An 18,395-nucleotide genomic window follows, 5' to 3' on the forward strand; every position below is an offset into this window, starting at 1 on the left:
GACTCCGTGTCTAGTCATCCGGCTCACGAAGCGGAAAAGGAGATTCCTTCCTCTCCCCAGCAATCTAAACAAAACTTACGATTATAAACCAACATGAAAAAAGCTTTATGATAATTAAAAATAGTAAAGTGCACAGCGGTGCCTGGATGGCTCCGTGGGTTGAGCGTCCAACTCTTGGTTTCTGCTCAGGTCATGATCTCAGGGTTATGGAATCGAGCCCCGTGTCTTACTCTGCGCTCCACAGAGCCTGCCTGAGGTTCCCTCGCCCTCCCCTCCTCTGCCACTCCCATGCTCTCCGAATCTTAAAAAACCATTAAAAAACCAAAACAAAAAAATGAATACAACAACTTAAGACCAGAGTCCAGGAAAAAAATACACCAAATGGGCTATATATAAGTATGGAAGAAGACAAGCCTAGAGAGGTTTGCTTTTTGCTATTTTCTAACATTTTTGGTAACTTGGCATAATTTCATTTAAAAAATTATTGTAGGGGCGCCTGGGTGGCTTAGTCGGTTAAGCAGCCAAAATTGTTGGTTTTGGCTCAGGTCGTCATCTCACCGTCATGGTATCGAGCCCCAATGCTCAACAGAGTCGGCTGGAGATTTCCTCTCCCTCTGTCCCTACCTCCACCAGGTACTCCCTCTCTGCAAAATAAATCTTATGAAATCATTGTATACAAAATCCCCCCAAAAGTTTTCATATACAGCTGCAAGTTAGAAGATGAAATTTCAGGGCACCTGGATGACTTACCTGCCAGGGTCCTGGGATCGAGCCCCACATCGTGCTCTCTGCTCAGTGGGGGGCCTGCTTCTCCCTCCCACTCCCCCTGCTTGTGTTCCCTCTCTCACTCGCTCCCCCCCTCTCTCAAATACCAAAAAAGGGAAAAAAAAAAAGACCTAAATAAACAGATCGAGCATGTTCACGGATGAGAGAATGGACATATCGATGCCAATTCATTCGAAACTGACTGGGGATCTCCATCAAAAGCGGAACTGTGTGCGCGTGTGGAACCGGTCAGGCCACCTCGTACAGCGCAGGTGTGCAGGAGGGAAGAAACCCTTGAAGGGAACTAAGGGGAAGGTCACTGAACACAGACCCGCGGGGAAGACCGTGTGCTGCGGCCACTGCGGGTCAGCAGGGAGAGGACAAGCGTGAGCGGCTGGGGTGTTCACGTGGAGTGAGATACGACGACTCTTACATCCCAAACCAATCAGAGATGGACTAAAACCAGCCCCAAAGCCAAAACGTTAAAGCTTTTAGACAGAAATGTTAGCATACATTCAAGACTCTGATGAGAAAGATTTCTCAACAAGACCTAGAAAAGCACCGAACACAGACCTGTAGCTCAGGGGGTGCGCGAAGCGGGCGAAGGGGTCGCAGGGCTCAGACTCAGCTGTACAGTCACAGAAGAGCAGGACCGCACAGGGAACCGCTGGGACCGCACAGTGACAGGGGTAACGGACGTCGTGGCGAGCACGTGGTCGTGTCCGTAAACGTCAAATCATTGTTTGTCCAAAAGGGACCCCGTATGTCAACCAAACTTCAAATTAACGAGTTTTTTTAAAATTACAACTTCGTTAAAATTAAGAACCTCTCAGAACACATCTTCAGGCAGATGAAGACACTGGAAGAAGATGCAACTGAGAAAGTGCAAACTACAAGACGAACAGGACAAAGGACCGTCTCGGGTGTGTCCTCAGAAGGCCAAGCTAAAGGGCGCAAAGCTCAGGGCCTGGGGCCTCCCGTGCCAGCTGCACGCGGCAGCAGCGTCTCCTCACCCCACGGAGGCCACCGGGACAGGTGAGCCTCAGGCAAACACGGGCAGGGACCTGACAGGACACAGTGGTCCAAGCAACCCGTCCCAGCAGCCCCCAAAAGAGAACGACCCCCAAGTCCACCAGGAAAGGCTGCATCACGGCACCGAGGCAGAGCCCTGTTACTCCGCCCCGACACGAACGCCCGCCCCCTCCTCCGGCCACCATCTGCTGAGAAGCAAAGGAGGTATGACCTCAGAAGCACATGCCTGGGGACACCACTGATAGGCCACCCAGAGCTGTGTCCAGGACACACAACAGTCAGACTAGAGCACAGTGAGGAGCTCTGAGTCTCTACAGTGAGGGCTGTGGGGCCGCTGAGGAGGGATAGGCTGCACCAGGATAGCAGGACACGGGGGCATCCAGCCGCCAGCACTGCTGTGTTCTAGAACCTCCCACGGGGGCTGGGGTGGGGGGATAAACTCAATGTAGTTGGATCACACAGCTGGTGTCTGCAGTTCCCAAACCGCCCATAAGCCTTCTGCCCTTAGTAGGTGTCAGGCGTGAGCCGCACCCCCATCTGCGCAGCATCACTGCACAGGGGCGAGTCGTGGGTGCCCCGGGTCCACGGCGCCGGGAGCCCACCTGGGGTTGATCTCCAGCGTGGGCTGCAGCAGCTGAGCGCGCTCCTCCTGGCTCTTGGCCAGCTGCTGCATGCGCAGGAAGTGCCGGGCGGCCCCCATCTCCAGCACGGTGATCATGGCGGGGTGCGTGTCCAGTCGCAGAGTCACCTACAAGCAAGGCCGGGGACCGGGTGAGGGCACAGCGGGAGGTAGGGGGACCCCGGGGTTGCGGGGCCTTGACCGGGTCAGAAGCTTCCCCAGGTGACAGCAGAGAATGCAAGTCTCTGGGGACCCCCTCCCCGCCTCCCTGCACCACTGAGAAGGGAGCGGGAACCGCGGCCACATCAAGTTCCCGGGACCGAATCCTGAACGGGGACCCCGTGTCCCTCACAGCCCCCGGTTTCTCATGTATCAGTGGCTGTGCTAGGGCCATCCTGCCTGGTTGCCCACGCCTCTCGGCCTCACAGGGGCCACTGACGTCCTACGACTGTGGGGAACCCCGCAGGCCCGCCCATCCCGATGGCCTGAGCCCCCTTCCCGCAGACCGTGCTCTCACCAGCCCCGCCCAAGATACTCCCAAGGGACTTGGCGTCCTCCGGCGCACCGCCTCCCCCACGCGTGCACACGCCCTGGGAGAAGCAGTGACATGCCCGTCCCCACCCCAGACCAGGGCGTCCCCGCCACCGGGAGAGCACACCAGGCCAGCCACTCAACCGGCAGCTGTGGGGTCACGGAGGTGGCCGGTCTCTCGAAGGCCTCACCTTCACATTGGTGACACGTGACCCCAGCGCGTTTCTCATCCAAGCCATCAGGTCCTCTGTCTCCTTCTCTGACAGGCGGTCACCGGCTACGGGGAGCAGAAGGGAGTGAGCCCTGAGCTGCTACGGGCAGCCCCACCCTCTGCGGTCGTCCCAGGACCCGAAACACTTCTGCCCCGGTGCGGGCTGCAGGAAGGCTCCCTCCCGCACAAGGACAGAAGCTTCCCAAGAAGCTCTTCACCTAAGGGCGAGCAGCTAGAACGACCTCACAGAGGACTCTCCCGGGGGGGCGGGGCTGAGCCGGCAGAGCACGTGACTCGTGCTCTCGGGGTCACAAGTCCCAGCGCCACAGTGGGTGCGGTGCCTACTTTAAAAAAAGGACACTTTCAGGGTGCCTGGGTGGCTCAGTGGGTTAAGCCTCTGCCTTCGGCTCAGGTCATGATCTCAGGGTCCTGGGATCGAGCCCCACATCGGGCTCTCTGCTCAGCGGGGAGCCTGCTCCCCCCCCCCCCCGCTTCTCTGCCTACTTGTGATCTCTGTCAAATAAATAAATAAAATCTTAAAAAAAAAAAAAAAAAAGGACACTTTCAGTTGCCTAAGGTTCGTGGAATTTTGTAGGAGTTTTCTTAGAAGGATGATTTCTCATCCTCTCAGGAAGCCACGCTGGACGGGGCATGGGAGGGGTCCCAGGATCTAAACAGAAGTGGCTCCTGACAGCTGCTTCTGTGCAGGCTGGGGACGGGACAACAAAGGAGCAAGGAAGAACCCACGTCCACAGCCTCTGGGCCTGCCTCCCCGCGCGCCCGGCCACCGCCCTCGGCTGGGCCCAGACGGAAGGGGAGCCGACCTGGGGCCCCGGCCTCCAACTTCTCCTCCTTGTAGGGGTCAACAACGATGTCCGTCTCCACGGAGATCAGCTTCTTCCTGTCGAACTCGCGGAGGTGGAGCAGAGTGAGCTCATCAAACTGCTCGCAGCAGAACAGAACCTACGAGGGCCGGAGGATGCAGCGTCAGGCTGGGGACGTCTGCCCGGGACCGGGGAGAGGGGCGTGGGAGGCGCGGGCGGGGTCTCGCGTCCAGAAAGGCCACATCAGAGACCCCGGGACCTCCTGAGCCGCACGGATAAAGGGGATCACCAGACGGCCCTGAGCGGGGCCCGGGCTCTGTCAGAGCAGCAGGAACAGCGACTCCATGGAGGAAGCCACGTCACCCCCAGAGACACAAATCAGCAGCAGCTCAGCTGGGCCTCCGGGCACCCAGACGTCACCTCGCGCTGCTTGGTCGTCCAGTGTCCCGGGGCCCATTCGGAGCCCACTCCGCCACTGTCCGTCAAGCAGAAGACCCTCCTTCGGGCACTCAGACACCGGTTATCCGGCCCTGGCCCGTGGCACACCCACCTCCGTGTTTTTCTGCTTCACAGCTTCGTAGTAGGGCGAGTGCTCGGCCAGCTGCCGGCTGGGGGCGCACAGGTAGTAGATGGTGCGGCTGCCGGGCTGCATGCGGCTGGCGTAGTCCGGGAGGCTCGTCAGCTGCCCGGCGGGCAGGGCCGAGGACTCGTACCGCAGCAGCTTCGCGATCTCCTCCTGCGGACAGAGGCCAGCTCGCTCGTTCCAGGTCCTGCCCTGACGGCCTCCCAGCCGCCTGCCACACACCTCGGAAGCCTGTGGCTATGGGGAGGAAGGGCTCTGGCCGGCCTCACCCCCGCCTGCTGGGCCCAGGGCTGGCGCTCAGCCCCTGGGGGGCTGCAGGGGCTCTGGTGGTATCCGCCAGGTCCCCCATCGAAAGTCTAGGGAACCCTGCAGAGAACCTTCACCCCAGGCGGTCCAGGGGCCTGGGGAGAGGGGTTCTCCAGTCTCGTCCTAGGAGTGAGCAGACATGTCCGTGGCAGAGACTTTCCCGACCCAGCATCCTCCATTCTAGTCACGGACCCTGCCTCTTGGGCACGAGGACACAGTGCGGAGGCCACATTCGCAGGCTTCCCTACAGCACAGACTAGCCCAAGGCGGGGTCCGGACGACAGTACACGGAGGACAGTGGGCGTGTACCGAAGAGGGGGGGCTGTCGTCCTCCTTCCTGTCAGCTGAAGTCAACGGGCCTGCTGGTGCCCTATCCTCTCGACGGGGAGGGGCCTGCTAAGGACTGAGGAGCGACAACAAGCTGGGGCCTAGGTCCCTAAGGCCACCAGCCCAGATGTGACTTGGGACCTAAACTGCCTAGTCTACACCACTGATTTCTCGATTATCCAGCAGAGACATGCGAGGGGGACACAAGACGGGAGCCTGTTCAGAGGTGATGTGCGATGAAATGGCACGACGGGGATGCAAATGCCACACGTGCTGTTTACCAGAAACCCGTCACTGGCAGGCACAGATGATCACACAGGCCTGCACCAGGAGCCGGCGGGGGATCCTGCCACCAGCCAGCAGCAAGGACGGCCCGAGGCCCAAGCCCCATGGCCTGAAGAACCCCCTGGGGAACCCCAGACATTTGGTCGTGTCCTTCCTCACCTCCTGCTGTTCTGGTGCAGAAGATGAAATCCCGGCCCTGGGAGTACCTGCTTAATGGGAATGGGTGTCTTTTTGGGAGGATGAGAATGTTCTGGAACTGGAGGGTTCTGGTTGCACCATTTGTGAACATATGGCCACTGAATGCTCGCTAAACTGTTGACTTTTTGATGAATTTGGGGGCAGCTGAGTGGCTCAGTTAAGTGTCTGCCTTTGGCTCAGGTCATGATCCCAGGGTCCTGGGATCGAGCCCCGCGTCAGGCTCTCTGCTCAGCAGGGAGCCTACTTCCCCCCCGCACCTGCCTCCCTGCCTACTTGTGCTATCAAATAAATAAAATCTTAAAATATATAAATAAATAAATGGGTGAATTTTATGGTGTATGAATTACATGACAATTTAAAACTGGCCAGAAAATGTTTATGGGATGGTTATGGGACACTTTTAAGTAATTAAACTGAACTCTGGCCCCAGGGACACTGCATTAAAGGATTTCCACCAATCACATGGTGAAAATGCCCTGAACACCCTTCCCACCACAAGAAACAGGCACCTTGCACTGTCCCCTGTCTTATGTGATCTCCAGAGCACCCCAAACTCTTGTGGGAGGAGACCATGCACGCCCACCTCCTTCCAGCATTAGGCCGGGAAGAGTTCGGGGCTTCATGACACGGTAAGGACGCTCGGAAGCGGAGCCAGGCCTGCCGCGTCCTGTGACGGAGGCCCGGAGGCCAAACGCTACTTTACCGACCCCTGCACAGCACCCCACTAGGCCATACTCATGTCCCAGGAGGCTCAGCTTTCGGGCCTCCACGGAGCATGGCAGCCCAGAGAAACGCCCAGAAACCCGTATCATACCTTGACTTCCTGCTCAGCGGTGGTCACGATGCCCTCCCTCATGAATAAACCATAATCTTCAAAAAACTTGGCGTATTTTTCGGCATCTTTTTTACTCTGGTCAATGAAGAATTTTATTAGCCTCTGCTGTAGAAGGTCCCGGAGTTTCCTGCAGAACAGAAATGCATTTATCCCAAACAACTTCTGAGAAAAGATCAGAATGGCAGGAAAAACATTCATTTCCACTAATAATCACAGAGTGAAAATAACATCATTTTGATGAAACTAAAAAACACGAAGTAAAAATAAAGGGGACCCCCGACAAACCCCAGTTGGGGAGACATGCCCCCCAAGGGGCAGGAATGAGAACCGACCCCCTGCGGGGGCCACGGTCTCGGTTCCCACTGCAGATCGCACCTGAGACCAAGGTCAGCAAGCTCTACGGACCCGCTCTCCGCGGGGGCGCACGGAACAGCCCCCGTGCTCAATGGGGAAGACCAGGCTAAAGGAATGTTAAAAGCCGCCAGGCCAAACATCACATCCTCTAATGGTTCTTAAGGACGTGAGAAAGTACCTCACGCTGGAAAGATGAGCAGAAAAATCCCGACATGGAGAGACTGCGGGGTGCGCGTGCGCCAAGCCTGTCCCCACCACCTCCTGCGCACTGCAGTGTGTCTGCGGGGATCCACACCCGCCCCCCCATGCCGGGCACTGAACCGGGGCTGACACGGCGCATGCTATAGACACAACCAGCTGTACAAAACTCAGACTTTGGGGGGATTGGGGTGTTTACTGTGGCATTACAGAGTGACATAAAATTATAAGCAGGTTCATTAGTGGAATTACGGGTATTCTCATTTCCTTGCCAATATTTTGCTTTTCTTTTACAAAAGCAGTATTACCATGTGTTTCTATAATAACGCAAGATAGGGGGCCAACGGTCTCATGTTCCCCTAAGCCCTCCCTCTTTGCTCTTGTCCCCAACCTCTCAGTCCCTCAGGCAAAGGGCAGAACAGGACAGCACCCACACCTAGCGTGGGGCAGCCACAGTGGCTAGGACCGGACATCGAGCCCCAGGAGGGTGACCATGCAGCCCGGTGTGGAAGGTCAGAGGCCACAGGTGCAGGGGGCACGAGCACGAGGGGAGGGCAGCAGCCACGGCATGGTGGGGAACTGGTCCACTTTCAGGTTAGGGGTGACAAGAAGCCGATGGCTTATGGTTAAAGACAGCAGCACACATGGGAAAGGTCAAGACCGATGTCCCAGTGGTGCCTGCAGGTCATCGGAGAGGTCGCCAGACACAGAGGCAAGCTGGTGTGGACGCACACACGCACACACACGCACACAGACTTCCTGGATTCCTCAGCTGACTGATAAAAGGCCTGGGAGAAAGGACACCCCAGCAGCATCGGCAGCCCGAGGGCCCAGATCCTGGCTTCTTGCCACCGTGCTCCAATCAAAGGAACCAGGGCACCTTCACGGAGTCAGTGGTCCTGGGGTCAGGGCAAGACGGAGGCGAAATACAAGGAGAGCCTGGACTGTCTTGGGCCAGAAGCGACGACGCGGAAAGCAGAGCGCGGGCGCATCCAAGGGCAGGGGGCCCGTCTGGCCAGGCTCCTTCCTGCTGGCCGCAGTCGGGGCATCGAGACGCAGGAGGACAAGAACATACCAGAACCCACAAAACAAAATGGGTGATCAGTTCCTACAAATAAGTTTCAGGTATTTCAAAGTGAACACATACTACAACAAATACACACTGAAAGTCCGAGGACGCAGGGCGCCTGGGGGCTCAGCCGGTCGGATTTCTGCCTCAGGCTCGGTTGTGATGTCAGGGTCCTGGGATTGAGCCCCATGTCGAGCTCCCTACTTGGTGGGGAGTTTGCTTCCCTCTGGCCCTGCTTGGGCTCCCTCGCTCGCTCTCAAAAAAATAAAACTTTAAAAACCGTTTGATGGAGCAACCAGCGGTTCACACGGCTGCAAAATGCACCCCCACGTATGCCGGCTTAAATCCACAGGGGAAAGGACTAAAGTGACACAGATACCTGGCAGACACCCTTCGTCACGTGCCACGTGAACATCCCCAGCAACGGGACAACAAGTCCAAAGTCAGGCCCCACGTGCCAGGCTGCAGTCACCGCACAGCTCCTGCCCTGGTAACACACGGATCCGAATCCAGGTGCACCACTGACCGGCCTCACTGGTCTGGGACTGTTCCTGCAACCACGACCTGGTGGCGCCCCCTCAAAAGACAACAGAGGCTGCCCGGGAAAGGTCACGGTCAGTCCGGGGGAGCGCCAGCACTCAGGAGACAGGAGCTATTGCTACAGTCGGGGTAGGGAGCTGAGAAACGCAGCCCCCTCCGCCCTCAGGGATTCCAGAGCGACGTCTCCGAGCGATGAAGCCTTCACGCTCTCCGTGACCTTCCGGGACCAAGATCAGATCCTTCCTAACCATCGTCCTCTGCCTCCTCTGCCTCCTCTGCCTCACAGGCGGCGTGCCTGGAGTCTCCCCAGCGTGTCCAAGTGGGGGCGCATCTCCCCACACACAGCCCCCCGGGCCCGGGCCCGCTGCAGCACCACACCCTGCCGGGACCCTTGGTGGCAAAGGCGGGCGCCCCATCTCGAGCGGGCGCCTCACTGGCCCCTCGCCAGCGGCTCACCTGATGAGCGCGCTCTCCTGCAGGAGCTCCCGACTGAGGTTCAGGGGGATGTCCTCACTGTCCACCACGCCTGCGCGAGACACGGGCCGTCAGGACGCTCGCAGACCCGCGGCTCTGCCCGGCCCTCAATACACACCCCTCCACCTCCCCGCCTGTCGCCGAGACCACACGTGGGTGACAGCAAAATGGCAAAAGACAAGGAGGGGAGGATCAGTGGGGCAACACCCTCCGGCCCCAAAATCCTGCTGATGTCTGAGAGCGGATGCACACAGCCCGGTCACAGCAGCGTGACCAGAGCGGCCAGCGGGAAGCTCCCGGGGAGGGGGGCTGAGCGGCCTCCCACGACCGCTCAGCCGGACCCTGCACCCACGGCAGACGAGCGCCCCCCACCCTCACCGGGAGCCGCGCGGTCCCTGGCCGGCAGCACAGCGGCCCACTCGGCAGAGCTTGGCCACGGAGCCCTGTACCTCGAACGAAGCGCAGCCACTTGGGCAGGACGTCGGTGGCCTTGGTCTGGATGAGGACCTTGCGGCTATACAGTGCGATCCCGGAGCCCAACTCCCGGCTCACGTCAAACATGGATGGTTTCTGGGGGCGAGGAGAGAGCAGTGTTGGGGAGCTCTGGGGACGACGCTGAGAACCACCCCTTCCTACGGAGGTCTGCGCCGGGGAGCTGCGGGGGGCGTGCGCGGACCCAGAAGGAAGAGAGGTCAGAAGCCGGAAGCCCAGGGAGGAGCCCTACGCGCTCTCGGCAGGGGGAGCAGGGAGTGGGGTTTCCCCGGGCAGCTGCGGCGCCCGCCCCGTTCCCCCTGGAGGACACCAACGGCAAAGCGCACGTCCCTGTGAGCAGGGCCAAACCCACTGCGGCCGGGGACCAGACACAGTCCACGGGAAAATCCAGCTCATCACCGGGCTGGTGTAGCCCCAGAACGGCTTGTCCACTTCGTTTTCAGTTATTTATTTTTCAAATGTTATTTATTTATTTGTTTGAGGAGGGAGGGGCAAAGGGAGAGGGAAATAGAATCCCATGACCCATGAAATCACCACCTGAGCCAAAACCAAGAGTCAGATGCTTAACCAACTGACCTGCCGGGCACCTAACTTGTACACTTTTATTTTTCAACTTGTCCATTTTTAAATGGCTGTGAAAGCAGGCAAAGGTTTCTTATGTCAAAATACGTGAAATCCATGGGGCGCCTGGGTGGCTCAGTGGGTTAAAGCCACTGCCTTCGGCTCAGGTCATGATCCCAGGGTCCTGGGATCGAGCCCCGCATCAGGCTCTCTGCTCAGCAGGGAGCCCGCTTCCTTCTCTCTGCCTGCCTCGCTGCCTACTTGTGATCTCTGTCAAATAAATAAATAAAATCTTTGGGAAAAAAAAAAAAGTGTGAAATCCAAACCACCGAGTCTGCAGTTTCTTAGAACGCAGCTGGGCTCCTCTGCAGCCTCTGGGCGTCCCTGCTCCGGGGGCAGGGCTCCAGAACGTGTGTGGCCCGTGAAGCCTGAACTAGTCACAATCGTCCCCCAAGCCCTGCTCTAAGCCTGCAGCCTGCACGCACACCACACTGGGACCTGCTGAAACGGAAACTCTGACTCAGGAGGTCCTGGGAGCACTGAGGTTCGGCAGTCCTAATGAGCCCCAGACACGCTGGCACCAGCGTGTGGAACTCAGCAGTGAGGGTCTCACTTTCCAAAAGGGGGAGCCACAGGGCGTTACGAGGGCAGCAATCAGAAAAGGCTAGGAACCTCTTCCAACCACCTAGCAGGTTTCCCTGTTGCAGGATTCATCAGAACCTTCGCCATGCAGCTGAGCTGGGGGTCTTAGGGGCCAGGCACAAGGACGGAGTGCCCACCAACGCATCAGAGCACCACGGAGCCCCGTGGGGCCGCATGGCTCGGGGGCGCACCCGCGTGCTGCCCTGAGGGACTCCCCATGGCTCTACAACAGCCAGGCCTGAGCGCCTGAACGTCTCTGCTCTACCCCAAGACGGCACGTGGGACACCCCCTCACCTAAAAACCCTGTTCCCCTAACCGGAGACATGAATTCTGCTTTTATTCGGATGCTACCAAGTTAATTCTTAGGATGTCCACACTGCTCTGTCCCCACTCAGGACCAGTGCTCCCGGCGCCACGGGGGAGGCCCGCCCGCACCCCACGGAGCAGCAGCCCGGGACCGGCAGCCGCATCCCTGCCGCCGGGCCTCACCGCGTCGGGCACGTAGAAGACACTCCGGATGTTGAGAGGCGCGTCCGTCCTGTAGTGCAGCGTGTAGCGGGGCTTGTCGTGGGCCTGAGCCATGTAGCGGTAGAACTCCTCATGCTGCCACTCGCCCACGTCCTTGGGGTCCATCATCCAGACGGCCTGGAAATGGGGACACAGGAGGACACAGAGGCTCAGCAGTGCCCTCCCCACAGAGCTGGGCCGCCAAAGCCCATGGCCCCAGGTGATGGCAAGTCCACCCCGCATATGACGCAAGGCCCAGCCCACGGGACAGAGCAAGGCGGCGGGCTTGGGGGCAAGCCCCCGCCCCCGACTCCAGCATGGGGAGGAAGGGGCGTCCCACAAAGACACACAAGAGGCTCGAGAACAAGGGCCCCCTCCCAGGACAGGGGGTCAGGAAAGGCCAGCCCAGAGGTGAGCACGTGCCTGGGGTACACCACAAATACAAGTGAACGGACATGAAGAAACATGGTCTAGCCATGGACTGCGACTCCGCCATAAAAGGAACGGAGGACTGACATGGGCTCCAGTGTGGATGAACCCCAGAACCGTTTCGGTGAGAAGCCAGACGCAAAGGTCTCAGTGTCTGATTCCACTGATGTGACATGTCGGGGGCAAGGGGAGGAGAGATGGGGAGCGACTACTAATGCAGGGAGGTTCCTTTTTGGGGTGAGAACATTCTAGAAAAGACTATGGCTCTGTGAACACACGAATGATGGCCAAACTGCACGTGGTGCATGTGGACAGGACATAGAAGGGTCGGGACCTGGCCTTCCACGAGGGACCCCCGCGCTGGGCCTCAGACAGCGCCACTCAGCCCTGACCCTGGAATGTACCAACGGTTCCCCACAGCCACCAGAGCCCGCTAGGCAGCCGAGGGTCTCACCTGCAGGGTGTTCATGCGCCTGCCGTTGAGGTACAAGGGGAAGCTGACGAAGTTACTGTACTTTGTCACCACATCTTGAAGAGACAAAAAACACACACCAACAATGAATACAGGAAGCTTCTGGATACACAAGAGCTCTGGAAGTGACACAGCACGCCAGACGGCTCCAGGCCAGTGGTTTCACGGGTGCGAAGCCAGGCCACGGTAGGGTGACCAGAACTCTTACGAGAACCAGGGATCTGAAGCCCCAGCCACCACAAACCCCCACACCTTCTTGGTGGCTGACATATGGAAGGTTAATGGTGAATCCTGGAAACCCTCGGCACCTCGGATAAGCACCCGGTCAGACCCGGAGGAGAAGCCCACCGCGAGGAAGCCCCGCTCTTATTCTCCGCGAAGCGGGCACAGGCCAGGCCCCGGGGCGGGGGTCGACGGGGAAAGCACCGCGTACAACCACCGAGGGCGGAAGACAGAACCCAACCCGACGGCGCCAGCAGGCCCGGCCTCCCTCGGCCGCACGGAGCCAGCCGGCCCAGGTGACCAGCCCGAGCAGCGCCCGAACCACCACGCCCACCCCTGCTGCCCCGGCTCCCGCTCGCCTCGGACGCGGGCCTCGCTGGCGAACTCCCTGCTGTCTGGCCTGAGGTGCAGGATGATCTTGGTCCCGGTTCTCACTCCCGAGGCTTCAGCGATTTCAAACACCCCAGACCTAAGATGTGGGAAAGAGAAAGCCAGCTGCGCACAGTGAGGCTGACGGGGCCTCCACCGCACGTTCAGTCACTCTTCCTGGGACTGTCGTAAGAAGGGCCCAAGCCCACCCGCAGAGACAAGCCTGAGCGCCACCATTTCTGAGCCCAGCTGAGCCCCCGGCTGCTACTGTCTCCACCATGGGGGGTGTGGCTCCCCCATCATGTGTCACCTCGTGGGCTCTAAGGTCACCCAAGGTGGTCCCAATGCCGAAAAGAAAGAGCACATGCCCAGGGACCGCCCCTAGGTCAAGCTAAGCCCCCTCAACCCCGTGTTTCAGGCAGAGAAACCGTTTTCAGAGGAGAAGAGAGGGGGACGCACCCCCACAAGTGCCTTGTCAAACCCTGGCCCGTCTCCTCTGAGTGCTGCCTTCTCAGAATTAAATAGAAATGGCAGTTCTGCCTGAGGGAGACGGGCTGGGTCCGAAAGATCCCCTCTTGCGTGTGCCACCGGAGCCCCACGGCAGACAGGAGCCTCCACCGGGAAAGGACTCGAAATGAAGGTTTGAGCCTATTGAAGTGCACGCCTCCATTTGGCCAAGGTCCAATTCTCCTCAAAGAGAGTTTTGAGATTCTTCCAGAACATCCACCCAGCGACCCTGAGAGCCACAGCCCTCAAGCAGGCTGCGGAACAAGTGAGCCTCTATAAAAGGTCACTCCTCGGGCCCGAGCTGGCAGGGGAGGCGCGGGCAGGCCCACGAGCCAAACCCAGGAACTCCCACAGAACGGAGTCCAGCGAGGCTGCCCTGGAACAGAGGATGCATGGTGCCCGCCCAGTCCTAAGGCCAGCGACTCTCAAAGGAGCTCCGCCTGCCACAGGCCACACTCCAGAGCACAAACACGAGGGACAGACAGCACGAGCCATCTGTAGGGGAAAGAGTAACCGGCTCCCCAAAGAGTGCGGTTCAGGCTTCACAAAGGAAGCCCAGGAAGGTGCACTGACATGCCATCAGGAGACTCTCACTTTCCAAGGGAAGTGCGGATACCCCAGCTGACTCGTGCAGTGTGCATCAGGTGCGCCCGGCCGTGGCGCACCCAGGGAGCTCCCTGTGTGTGACGTGAGGCCTGCTCTCATTTACTCACCCATCTGAGAGCCACTGGTAACCGGGGCTGCCTGGGTCCGCTGAGCGGGAGTAGACCTCCACTCTGTCCGCCACCATGAAAGCGGAGTAGAAACCCACTCCGAACTGGCCAATGATCTTGCTGCTGGCCTCCACCTGGTTCTGCAGCGAGTCCAGAAAGGCCTGTGGTGGCGAAGACTGGTCAGACGGAGGGCAGCCCCTCCCCCTGGCAGAAAAGATGTCTGTGACTCCGTGTCCATCCCCCTAGTGCTGGTGGGGACCACCCTTCATCGTCAAGACAACCACACTGAGTGGTTTTTCACCGCGTGGTCTAGCCTAGGAACTAAGGTGGGCGGCGAGGTGACTGGCCCGGAGAGCCCCAGCTGGGCAGCAGGGGGACTGGGTCTGTATCTGACTCGGAGCCCGTAAGCCTGCCTGTTGGCAGGAGGCCTGCAGGCCACACTCCCCGGTCGCTGGGGTGGCAGTCTGAGCAGGCAGGGTACGGAAAGAGGGACCCCCGCAGTTCTCCTGAATGTGTCTTCTGGGGTTTCCAAGATTCCAAGCTTCAAGGGTAAATGGTATATACCACATTCAAGCTTGATACGGTATCAGAAGGTGCTTAATTTTTATGACTCATATTTATCAAAGTTTGTAAGATTAAAAATGCAGAAAAACACACACACTTGTTGCTACAACGCCGTCTGCGAGACAAAAGTGTTCTATGTGGCCCAAAAGGGTGGCTGCAGACCACTTCTGGGTACCGAGCACTCACACGGGCTGGTGTGCCCGAGGAACCAAGCTTTAAATTACGTTTAACGTGAATTCAAACAGGCAGGTGTAGCTGGTGGCTACTGTGTGCGACAGCACAGACTTTCCTTGACAGAAACAGAATCAAAATAATGGCAGGGAAGAACAGTCATGGCAACATACTTTCTTAAAGGCAGAATTTCTGCAAGTCACTTCGGACCCAGGGTTAGACCATTTCAAGTGCTTCTGTCATTTCGTGGTACCATTTTGGGCAGCACATAGGCCCACAAAACCAAGGAGAGACATGCAGCAGCCCAGGGCCACCAGCCTCCAACTTGCTGCTGGCAGAGGTCCGGTGACCACCCGCCCCTCAAGGGTCACACAGCAGCTGCGACACCGAGGGTGCGTCCTCCCCACAGAGTCGACCACCCACCGGCGTGACCTATTCTTGTGAACAGGGCTGAGGATGGAGAGGAAGGATGACCACCTCTGCCGGGCCCCTCCACCTCAAGCAAGTCCTGAGTGATGGAGAAATGCAGAACCAGAAGGGTGCATTCCAGACCAACAGGCTTGGAGCCTGAGGTCGGCTGATTTCTAGCTACGGAGAAGGTACTGAATTCTACCTCATCATCTACAAGGAAAAGAAACCAGGGGTCCCCGTGAAGGGTAAAGTGAAGCCTACTGGGTCCTGCCCTCTCTGGTCAGGGCAGCCTCGGGGACAGAGCCCCGAGCCCTGAGGGCAGAAAATGCAGCACCTGAGAAGGGGACTGTGGGGTGGGGGGGGGGATGGAGTTTACCTTTGATCCTGACCTGGCGATCGTTCCCAGGTTGGCTACCAGCTCTTCCTGGGTCATCCCGACGCCAGTGTCCTGAGGAGAGAGGCAGGCTAAGCTCCAAGGCCAGCACCTGGGAGCTGGGACGGACGTGGGCGGACAGCCCCGAGGGGCAAGTGGCATCAGTTACACGTGCCAGGCAGGACTCAAGGAAGTCAAAGCACACGCCGTCACGGGGACCAGTTCTAGTCCTGGGGGCCGGGCCACACCAGAACGAACCCCGCTAGCAGAGAGACCCAGAGAGCCAAGAGACAGAAGAGAGTCCAGAAACAGCTGCGCAGATTGTGTCCCTTGATTTGCGACAAAGGTTCCGAGAGAACTCGACGGGAAAGGAAAGCAGATGGCGCTGAAACTGCACCCACCCTCGGCCCCCCTCACACCAGGTCCCCGACAGCTCAGACGCACAGAGGACAGGCAAAGACTGCACAGCTTCTACACGAAAACACGGGAGGAAATCGGACCGTGGAAGAGGCAGAGATTTCTTACGTTCCTAAAAGCATGAGACAGAAGGAAAAAGTGATCAACCAGGCTTCACGACAATTAAAATCTTTTTCTTTTCTTTTTTTTTTTTTTTTAAGATTTTATTTATTTATTTGACAGAGAGATCACAAGCAGGCAGAGAGGCAGGCAGAGAGAGAGGAGGAAGCAGGCTCCCCGCTGAGCAGGGAGCCCGATGCGGGGCTCGATCCCAGGACCCTGAGATCATGACCTGAGCCAAAGGCAGTGGCTTAACCCACTGAGCCACCCAGGCGCCCCATAAAATTTTTTGCTTTTCAAAAACCACCATGAAAATTAAAAGGCAAACCACAGACTGGGAAAAAAATACTTGCAAAGTATGTATCTGATACGGATCTTAGATCCAGAATGTATAAAGAAGTCTTGTAACTCAATTAAAAAAACAAACGACTTGATTAAAAATGAATCAGAAAGGCGCCTGGGTGGCTCAGTTGGTTAAGTGACTGCCTCCCGCTCAGGTCGTGATCCTGGAGTCCCCGGATCGAGTCTGCATCAGGTGCCCTGCTCGGCAGAGAGTGTGCTTCTCCCTCTGACCTTCTCCCCTCTCATGCTCTCTTTCTCTCTCAAATAAATAAATACAATCTTTAAAAAAGATGAATCAGAAATCTGGACATTTCACAAGGAAGATACAGAAATGGCAAACACCTGACAAGATGCTCAGGACTGACCATTAATCATGAGGGAAACGTACATTAAAATCCCACCGTGGGGGCGCCTGGGTGGCTCAGTGGGTTAAAGCCTCTGCCTTCGGCTCGGGTCATGATCCCAGGGTCCTGGGATCGAGCCCCGCATCGGGCTCTTGGCTCAGTGGGGAGCCTGCTTCCTCCTCTCTCTCTGCCTGCCTCTCTGCCTACTTGTGATCTCTGTCTGTCAAATAAATAAATAAAATCTTAAAAAAATAAAAATAAAAATGAAAAATAAAAAATAAAAAACCACACCCAGCCGCTGGAACGGCCCCAATCTCTGCGGCCAACAGTAGCCGGCACAGGCAAGGACCACAGCAGTGACCTCTAGCCACCACTGCCAGGCAAGCACATGGGGACATCTGCTGCGGTTGGCTGGCGGCTCTCACAGTTACACACTCTCCTGGAGCCAGCAACCCCACTCCTAGGCATGCACCTGAGAGAAATGAAAACACGTGTCCAGAACAGCTTTACTCCTAACACCCCAAACTGGAAACAAGCTGAAGGCATGTCATGGCGAGTGGACCCCGAGCGCATGGCACACGTGCGGCAGAACACTTCTCCGGGAGAAAACAGGACACGCACTGCACCGGGGTGAAGCTCACAGCATTCTGCAGAGGGCAAGTCAGACCAAACTGTGTTTCTGCGGAATTCTACAAAATACAAACCCGAAGGGGCAGAGAGCACATGAGCGGTTGATGGGCTGGGGAGGGAGTGGAGGTCTGGGGGGAGGAAACAGGATGGTGGTGCACTAGCAATGTGTGCACTTGAGCCCGCTGAATTTTACTGTGTGTAAATCTTACATCAGTAAAGCTTCCTACAACAGCAGCAAAAATGGCACCCACATGCAGCCCAGACGGAATGAGCCACAAGACGGCACAAGAGACCCCCGCCAGCACCGTCCCAAGCAGCCAAACCCAGCTCCCTGGGAGGCAGCGGGAAACCCAGGTCGGAAGCATCCGCTCAGAGCCCCCGACGCTCATGCTTCTGCCTTGCAGGCGTCCCCCCAGTTCAGCCATCACCCCAGACGCTGAAGAAGCTGTCTCGGCAACACAGGGTCTCTCAGTCACGGCTTAAGGAGTCCCCTGCTTCTGTTTTCTTTCTGACCTTGCTATTTTCAAGAGGCTACAGAAGCCCCGAGTACTGCTTCATTTAAAGCAAGACCACCGATCCGAACGGCGGGCTGTGACGAGACAGTACTGCAGGATACTCAGTGACGTGGGGAAACATGCATTACGGGAGAAAACTACAGTTAAAAATGTAAAAAGGGAAAAAAAAAATGTAAAAAGGGGGCGCCCAGGTGGCTCGGTTGGTTAAGCCACTGCCTTTGGCTCAGGTCATGATCCCGGAGTCCTGGGATCGAGTCCCACATCGGGCTCCTAGCTACACGGGGAATCTGCTTCTCCCTCTGACCTTCTCCCCTCTCATGCTCTCTCTCTCTCTCAAATAAATAAATAGAATCTTAAAAAAAAAAAAAAAAAGTAAAAAGGGAACACTAAAAATAACACAAAGCTTAACAATGTGTAAATAAACGCAGACATCAAAAACCCAGGCTAACAATCATCAGCCTCA

General features: G+C 57.5%; 1 protein-coding gene across 1 annotated transcript in view; it reads right to left on the minus strand.

Moving 5' to 3' along the window:
- TRAP1 (TNF receptor associated protein 1) overlaps positions 1-18,395 on the minus strand; it is a 50,466-nt gene that overhangs the window by 2,025 nt on the left and 30,046 nt on the right. The window contains exons 5-16 of the mRNA XM_047714358.1: positions 15,589-15,660; positions 14,067-14,227; positions 12,837-12,946; positions 12,238-12,311; positions 11,337-11,492; positions 9,601-9,721; positions 9,134-9,203; positions 6,496-6,643; positions 4,533-4,718; positions 3,983-4,121; positions 3,139-3,224; positions 2,400-2,545 (exon numbers count right to left, since the gene is read on the minus strand). Coding sequence (XP_047570314.1) covers positions 2,400-2,545; positions 3,139-3,224; positions 3,983-4,121; positions 4,533-4,718; positions 6,496-6,643; positions 9,134-9,203; positions 9,601-9,721; positions 11,337-11,492; positions 12,238-12,311; positions 12,837-12,946; positions 14,067-14,227; positions 15,589-15,660 — 1,469 coding nt within the window. The remainder of the gene's footprint in view (positions 1-2,399; positions 2,546-3,138; positions 3,225-3,982; positions 4,122-4,532; positions 4,719-6,495; positions 6,644-9,133; positions 9,204-9,600; positions 9,722-11,336; positions 11,493-12,237; positions 12,312-12,836; positions 12,947-14,066; positions 14,228-15,588; positions 15,661-18,395) is intronic.

This window comes from Lutra lutra, chromosome 18 (assembly GCF_902655055.1).
Source record: "Lutra lutra chromosome 18, mLutLut1.2, whole genome shotgun sequence".
Taxonomy (NCBI): Eukaryota; Metazoa; Chordata; class Mammalia; order Carnivora; family Mustelidae; genus Lutra; species Lutra lutra.